The sequence below is a fragment of the Pinus tabuliformis genome, chromosome 1_2, assembly GCF_031772625.1.
Source record: "Pinus tabuliformis cultivar Carrire ecotype Pingquan chromosome 1_2, CPIR1, whole genome shotgun sequence".
In the NCBI taxonomy this organism is placed as follows: domain Eukaryota; kingdom Viridiplantae; phylum Streptophyta; class Pinopsida; order Pinales; family Pinaceae; genus Pinus; species Pinus tabuliformis.
Window position 1 is genome coordinate 1,154,125,813 of NC_142298.1, and position 9,036 is coordinate 1,154,134,848.

General features: G+C 35.9%; 1 protein-coding gene across 1 annotated transcript; it reads left to right on the forward strand.

Moving 5' to 3' along the window:
* The first annotated feature begins 1,274 nt into the window (after positions 1-1,274).
* Positions 1,275-6,231, forward strand: LOC149210320 (cysteine-rich receptor-like protein kinase 2). Its single transcript, XM_089394403.1, has 7 exons — positions 1,275-2,465; positions 3,122-3,259; positions 3,416-3,555; positions 4,846-5,056; positions 5,157-5,391; positions 5,503-5,647; positions 5,754-6,231. The coding sequence occupies exons 1-7, from the start codon at positions 1,481-1,483 to the stop codon at positions 6,120-6,122; spliced, it is 2,223 nt and encodes a 740-aa protein (XP_089250529.1). The 5' UTR covers positions 1,275-1,480; the 3' UTR covers positions 6,123-6,231.
* The last annotated feature ends 2,805 nt before the right edge of the window (positions 6,232-9,036 follow it).

The following is a 9,036-nucleotide window of genomic DNA, read 5'->3' on the forward strand; positions in this document are numbered from 1 at the left end:
ATTAGTTAATAATAAACATTAATATAAATGTTGATATTAATAAATTATTAATATTATTAATGAAATTAATGTTTTTAAAATAAATAATATTAAAATTAATAAATATATTAAATTATGTTGATTGGTTTTATGGTTCAAAACCAGAGTGTAAAGTATATATGATTTTCTAGATTTAGCAGTTAAATGGTTGCTTGGAGGTGGGCTCTTTGTGTTCTTATACACCAATTTGGTCACAGTTGCTTGGAGGTGGGCTCCTTGTGTTCTTATACACCAATTTGGTGTGTGACTTAGCAATGACCTTAAAATTGGATAATAATAATAATAATAATAACAACAACTAATTGACATATAAATGATGGAAAATAATATTTCTTCCACATTTAATAATGTAATTATACCCACATGCAGATCCTATTATGAGCAAATGTATTTGACCAAAGATTTTTTTTTAGGTCATCTCAGATGTAATTATTATGGAACTCTTATATCTCTAATATAATATATTAATGCTTTTTCGTTCTAAAAATGTAATTATAATAATATTTAATAAATAAGATAAAAAAAAACAATAATTAATAATTAACTTATTATATATATATATATATATATATATAATTTATATCAAGATATTTATTTCACTACTAATATAATAATAATAAAAGAGGAAAAATAATGTTTTTAATAATATGATGATGAGAGTTGGGTAGGGAGAAACATTTCTCCATTCCTCATTTTTATATTTAAGTGTTGAATATTTTTGCCCGTATATAACTGTTCTTTGGTATTGATGAAAAATAATGTTTTTAATAATATGATGATGAGAGTTGGGTAGGGAGAAATATTTCTCCATTCCTCATTTTTATATTTAAGTGTTGAATATTTTTGCCCCTATATAACTGCTCTTTAGTATTTCTCCCCTTCCAACTACGTAACATAGTTGGTCACCGGCGAATCACTCTTCAATTTTGTACTCATTAGTAAATGCCAATTTTCCTTTTCATAATCCATGGCTTCTGAATGCGACTTGGGCCGTCCCTGTACAATGTACTTCGTCTAGGTCCACGTCAATTTTCGTATGGAGCCACTGAAGCCACTCGCTTACACATCTTTTATTTTTTTTCACCCGTGGATAATAGAGTCAAAGTCCATGCCGTGTATGGCCAGTCGCCAAGTTGCAATTCGAAGACCATGGACCGTGTAATTGAAGAGTGTTTTTTCATTTACTAATAAATACCGACCAGTGTTTTCAAATGCCAATACTGCGTTCGTGTGTTGATATCGCCTCGTCTCTGGAAGATGGAAATGCTCTAACTTTGCCGGGGGATTAAGGATTCTAACTTTGCCGGGCGATTAAGGAAAAGCATTGAGCTCCTAGATCAGCAGGGAGCCACGAAAGTAATAGAAATTTTGGTAAGATTTTGATCAAATTAATAAAAATTTTGAGAAATTTAGATTTAAATTATTTAATTTTAAGATTTAGATGTCAAAATTTTATGAGAAATTTAGATTTAATTATAGACTTTTAAGATTTAGATGTCAAACAATTTTGATAATATTAAATTTATTTCATTCTAGAAACAAAAAAAAAAAGCCAGATTCCAGCAACTTTTTGCCTTCTGGCACCTTGGTAGATAACGCGCATTTGCAGGCCGTGTCGTGCCCTGCCCTAGGAGCGATGGCAAGGAAGATAAAAGCTTTCATCAACACCATGTCACTTATCGTTAATGTTTGTATATTTATGCGTCTCTCAGCTGCTGATCCTCACACTAATTTTGTTTGGGATTATTGTGGGAAAAGCAAATATACAAACTGTAGCGCCTTCCCGAGTCATCTGAACCAGGTTATGGACTCACTGGTGACTAACGTCTATCCCAGTGGATACAATGTGTCATCTATTGTGGTGGAGGACAACAGAATTTGTTCAGTTTATGGGCTTGTCCAGTGCCGGGGAGATTTAAACGCTTCCGATTGCCAACAGTGCGCATCTACGGCGAAATCAGGGCTGCTTCTTGGATGCGATAATGATGAACCTGGATTTATTCAACTGGAAGGCTGCTTCTTACGTTACGACAATTTTCAGTTTTATTCCGATGAGTTTGAGAGTCACCCAGTAAAAGTTCATTGCAGCCCTACGAACCGCAGTCGGCCACAGCTATCGCCATTAGATGTAAGGAGCATGCTGTTCAATATTACAGTGAAAGCTACACAGAATCCGGCACTTTTTGCTGCAGATTCAGTCCCTGGACCTTCTAGTTTAACGGAGACTGTGTACAGCATGGCACAGTGTTGGAAACATCTGTCTTCAGCAAACTGCGGATTGTGCCTAACTTATGCCCTGGCAAATATATTGTCATGCCCAACTGGAACTCCGGGAGCACTATCCGGCTTAAGCAGTTGCTTTTTGCGTTATGACGTTGATGATTTTCTAGACATTTCCGTCCACCCGCAGCGTCCTGCAGGATCCGGTATCGTCTTCTCACAGTTTACGACGAATTTGAGTTTAATGTGATTGTAAGCTGAAATTAATTTGATTATAAATTCATGAATATTTTAAAATTTTGATTTTGGAATATTGAAAATTTTAGAAACTGAATTTAATTATTGAAAATTTTAAAAACTGAAATTAATTTGATTATTGAAAATTTGAGAAACTTGAAATTAATTTGTTTATAGATTTAGGAATATTTTAGAATTTTGATTTTGGAATATTTTGAAAATTTTATATTTAATTTTTTTAATATTAAGAAAATATTTCAGTTGTTAAATTAGCAGTAGGGATAGTTATCATTGGTATTATGGGTTACTGTAGATTTACTCATCACTATTATTTGTTATTCAAGGAAAATCATAATACTTAGAATTACCTGTTGGTAGTATTTAAGAGGGCATCCTGTAAGTGGCTAGGCTTTAGATCATTAATCTATTTCCTTAGATCCAAAGAAGATAAACTCTTAATCAAACACAGTCAATTTTAAAGCATGAAAATTTTACATTTAATTATTTTTCATTGAATATTTTCAAAATATTCCAAAATCTACTCTATAACAAAAAAAAATTAATTTTATTTTAGTGAATTAAACTATAGCGAATTTGCTAATATTTTTCTCTAAATTTTATGCAGAAGGCAAAAGATCTAAGGTGTTGGGGATAGCCTTGGGCTTAGTAGCCGCTACCGTTGGATTAATTGCATCCATAGGGATATGGAAGTGGAATTTTTTCTCTCATTTGAAATGTTGGGAACAGAATTCTGGAACCAGAGGTCTTTAAGTTGCTACTGCATTTACTGTTAAAGATTTAAGATGTGTCTCATTAACTTTTTCTTTGCAGTTCTTTGAAACAATTTATTATGATGACCGAGTATTATGTGAAATATGTATTCAAAATTCAAATAGATGTCATGTGATTGTTTTCTCAGGTGAGAGAGGAGAATTTACCTCATCGCCAATGATAGCTAATCCAGAACTTATTATGAATTATGATACTGTGAGAGAGGCTACGTCAGATTTTAGAACAGAGAATAAGCTTGGCGAAGGAGGCTTTGGATCCGTTTTTAAAGTGAGTCATTTCTAAACTTAAGTGAAATTAAATATACTGAGCTTAGAGCTTTTAGGTAAGTGGCATAGTTATGTCGATTGCATAATATTTGGGAAATTGATAGTCTGGAGAAAGGAGAGGTTAATTGACGGTGAGGAGAGAGGTTATTTGTTTGACTTTTTCCTGAACATCAGATTTTAAGATATTTCTGAATTTGCAATATTTCTGAATTTGCAATCAACATAAGTTTTTAAGATATTTCTGAATTTGCAATATTTCTGAATTTGCAATCAACATAAGTTTAGGATGATTTGAATGTAAGGTTATTTGTTTGGTTTCTTATTTTCTTCAACATCATATTTTTTTTTGAATTTGTAATTGAAATAAGTTTAGGATGATTTAAAGGGAGTTTTTTTAACTTTTGTGAAAAGAAATATTTAGAAAATTGTCTTCGAAGTTTATCACATAATTGAAATAATTGTTTATTTGTTTTTAATTATCAAATGTGATTTAATCAACATAAGTTTAGAATGAGTTGAATAGAGCGTTATTTGTTTGACTTTTTTTCCTCAACATCATCAGATTTTAAGATATTTATGAATTTGGGATCGACATAAGTTTAAGATGATTTCAGATTTTAAGATATTTCTGAATTTGCAATCTATATAAGTTTAGGATAATTTGAGTGGAGGCTTTTGTGACTTCTGTGAATTGATGATTTCAGATTTTAAGATATTTCTGAATTTGCAATTTACATAAGTTTAGGATAATTTGAATGGAAACTTTTGTGACTTCTGTGAAAAGAAAACTGTCTTCAAAATTTATCACATAATTGAAATAATTATTTATTTGTTTTTAATTATCAAATTTGGTTTTTCATCAAGACAATTATCAAATGTGGTTCTTCATCCAGACTATTAAAATGATGAACCACATTTTCTAAAAAAAAAACCACCATGATTAGATGAACCACATTTTCTAAAAGAACCCACCATGATTAGATGAACCACATTTTCTAAAAGAACCCACCATGATTAGTCCATTACATAATTGATGAACCACATTTTCAAAAAAAGTCTGCCATGATTAGTCTATTACATAATTGAAATAATCTATTACATAATTGAAATAATGGTCTACAAGCTTTTAATCATTAAATGTGCATCATCAAAACCATTAAAATAATGAACCATCTTTTCCAAAAATTTTGGCAATTATTTCTATTATGTGATAAATCGGAAAGACAGCTTTCTAAATAAAAATGTTCAAGATTATCAACTAAAAGTACAAATAATATTTGCTGATTTGCAGGGGATTCTACCTGATGGTAGAGAGGTTGCAGTGAAACGGCTGCGCATAGGTTCAAAGCAAGGAGACGTTGAATTTCTGAATGAAGCAAATCTCATCAATCGTATTCAACACAGAAATCTAGTGAAATTGCTTGGTTGCTCCGTTGAACGCTCAGAGAGGCTGTTAATTTACGAATACCTCCGGAACAGTAGTCTCGACCAGATTTTATTTGGTCTCTACTCCCTCTTGATCTACTTAACGAATGCTGGTTTGATTCAGTTTGTGCATAGACCTTGCTGATTGTTTTAATGACTCTGGTGCATTAATGGCAGATACAACAAAACAGCATTCGCTTCACTGGAAAAGGAGGTATGAAATCATAGTTGGAATAGCGCGTGGGCTGGCCTATCTTCACGAGGAATCTGACATTCGGATCATCCACAGAGATATCAAAGCAAGCAATATTCTACTCGACCATAAATACAGAGCCAAAATAGCAGATTTTGGGTTAGCCAAATTCTTTGCGGAAGATCAGAGCCACGTCAGCACTAGAGTTGCAGGAACTTTGTAAGAATTTACCCAACTTGACATATAATGAATCACAATACATGAACCACCTCCAGCTCGTAGATATGCATAATTTTAGTAAACTCAAGAAATCAAGATTTCATTGTGCAGAGGTTACATGGCTCCTGAGTACGCCTTACGCGGACAGCTGACAGAGAAAGCAGATGTATTCAGCTTTGGAGTGCTTATACTTGAGATTATCAGCGGAAGAAAGAATCAGAGTTTGGCTCAAGATATGGAGTTTCTCATTGAATGGGTAATTGACTTTGGACCCCATTTTTAAAGTAAAATGTTTTTAAAAATGTCCATATCCTTATGCCGAACATTTGCTAACAGTGGTTTTGTTGATATTGGCCAAGCAGGCATGGAAACTGTATAAATCTGAGAGAGCAATAGAAGTTATGGATCCCACTTTGGAGGGCAGTTATTCGTGGGAGGAAGGGATTAGAGTAATCACAGTTGGTCTTCTGTGCACGCAAGGAGCAGCAGCTTTGCGGCCTTCAATGTCCCGCGTGGTGTCGATGCTGACAAGTAAGGAAGAACAGCTTCCTTCCCCAACAAGGCCTGCTTTCATAGATCTGGACTGCGCGGACGCAGGTCCCGACCAGGTTCGACGTCCTCCTGCTCCTGAGACAACATTAAGAGGTAACCGGTCGTCAGAAGCTACGACACCTGCCGATATCTTTTCTGCGGCCGCTGATCCTTCATCCGGCATTCTGGAGCCCAGGTGAAGAACGTATTTCATCGGGTATTTTGAAGGCCAAGTAAGATTTTGATAAAATCTTGTAAAAATGTTGAGAAATCTGGATTATAATTTTCGAGCTTCACGATTATCGTGAGTAACAGGTTTTTTTTAATAATGTAAAATCTATAAAGTTTTTATATTTTTTTTAAATAAAAAAATCAAGATTTCAATCTAGACAAAATTGCTTTCCTACCTAGGTCCCTAATGTCTGATTGCTCTTACCTCGTGCTTGCTAAAAAGGCTGATAGTTGCCTGTGCTATGCATACCTGGGAAAGAGGGAGGTAGTAAAAAGACAGGTTGGAATTCGTGTGGGTCCGTGTGTCTATCCCTACCTAAAGAAAGGGTGTCCAGCCTGTACGACTCTGCCGATGTGGGACTGCAAATATGTGACAGCCATAAAATAGGGTACTGCCAATGTGGGAAAGAAATACCTACCTTGGTGCCCCTTTCCTTAATGATCTCCTCTCCATCACAATGCTTTAACCGTAAGATTCACCCACCTGACCTGACGCGGTCGACCTCGCCTCGCGAGCCTGATGCTTCCAGAGATGAAGAAAGTGCAGTGAGAAAGCTTTCTTACCTTTCGGCGAAGCCAAGTCAATTTCACCGAACCCGGAAAAACGACGAGCATGATTACGCATTCTACTAATTTATTTTAGCTTGGCGGAGGTTTTTCAAGATTCCGGGATTCCTTCTCGGTAGAGCACTTAATATTGCATTCATGTTGGGATTTATCACTAGATCGCACCGAATCTACATTATTAGATAACCATATGACTAATCAAAAAGGACTCAAAGTCAAGTGAAAGCAAACAAAAAGCGCATTTTAGCCCGTTTCGGATAAAGGAAGGAGGCAACCCTATTCATTCCCTAATCACTATCCAACCAATACTTTTTTTAGTTAGTGCCTGACCCAGGGAAGAACTTACCATTTGGAAGGTGACCAAAGAAGGAAAGCGACCAAGAGGTGAGATGAAGGAGACAGGGGCTTCCTGAAGCAAGTATAAATAGCCGAGTCAAAGAAGGTCCGGAGGTCTTGCGCTTCTGAGGGCAAGGTGGTTGCAATTGGACTAACTCGGAGAAGAATCACTCAATAGGGTGCCTATGCCCCTCCATATCGGGGGATTCTAGCTTACTTGAATAGGGGGAGGTGCCGGTTACGAGAGGAAGAAAGCCAACCATCAGATAAGCAAGCGTTCAAGAACAAAGGAGTCATAAAAAGACTCGACCATGAGGGAGAGGAGGGGAATCTTGAAAAACCTCCGCCAAGCTAAAATAAATTAGTAGGATGCGTAAGCATGCTCCACTGTTAAGGAGAGGTCCGTGATGGCGGCCTTATTAGTCGAGCGTGCTACGCACCCTGACGGACCTAATCAGATCAGTTACAATCTTTGGTTGCACGAGTAGTGCATGCACTTTCTAATGATCCGTAAGCAGGGTATTCCAGGTCCTTTATAGAGAGGAAAGATAGATTGAAAATAACAAGTCGTAAGGCAAGCACTCGAACTTTCTCCTGTAGGCAAGTGTAGGCAAGCACTCGAAAGCTCAAATGCCACATAACGAAGTTTAGGATTACGAGCGCGACCCATGAACTATTGCAGGATCCCATTCGAAGATAGTCCTGACCACCCATTATCAATTGCTTTATGGCATGGCTGGCTGGTCGTCTTACTTCTTGCAGGATTGGACGAGGGTCGTCAATGGCTTCGGTGGAACCGGTCGTGGGGTACCTACTATAGTTTCCACTAACCACTCTATCTAGCCCATTTAGCTTCCGAGAATATAGCCTATTTCGTAGTGAATAAGTCAGTAAGTAAACCATTCCCGTTAGCTCATCATGGTTTCCAGGTAGCATTGGCCTCAATTTAGCTTATTGATCCAGTTGTTAGCTTCGTTAGTTGAGTGGGCATAGTTTGCTTAGTTCACATAGTGAGTTCTATTGGTTCCACTATTCCCTATAGCCTGGCAAGCTTCCGAGAATATAGCCCATGTTCTTCGTTCATCAGTAAGTAAACCATTCCTGTTAGCTAATTCATTCATTCTTTTGTATTATATAAGTGAAAATGCACAATTAGCTTTCTTAGTTGTAATAGTTGGAATAGTTTCCTCTGTCGGGTCCTTGTACTAGGAAGCGCATCCTCTCCCTATGGTCGAGCACCTAAAGGTGATGGCGGCCTTAACAGTCGAGCCTGCTTACGCATCCTGACTTGACTTGATCAGCCTACATGATGAATTGAAGTGGGTGGTAGCACAGGAACAACCTTGCCCCCGGAGGGACAAGCGGCTTCGCACCTTGATTTGACTTATGATGCTTTGGAAACCAACGACCCCTCCTTAACAGTCGAGTGTGCTTACGCACCCTTTAGGGGGCTCAACTGATAAGGATGCGTAAGCAGGGTCGACTGTTAAGGATGCGTAAGGATTTAATTGGTCAATTGGGTATCCGTGGGTAAAAACCCGTTAATTTCGAAGTTTTCAATTCCAATCCAATTTTTAGAGATCTATAATCTTAATAGACAACCCAAAATTAATATATTTTTGGGCATAGTCATTGTAAATATAGATTTTCACAATGTTATTTGTTTAAACTCATATTACCTATAAAAAAAAAATGATTTAAACACTTTTATGTTTATATTCTTTGAAATAAAAAAATCAAGATTTCAATTTGGACTAAATTATAACCTTAATAGACAACCCAAAATTAATATATTTTTGGGGCGTAGTGATTGTACATATAGATTTTCACAATATTATTTGTTTAAACTCATACTATCTATCAATAAATGATTTAAACACTTTTATGTTTTTAAACACTTTTATGTTTATATTCTTTGAAATAAAAAAATCAAGATTTCAATCCAGACAAAATAATAACTTTAATAGACAACCCAAAATT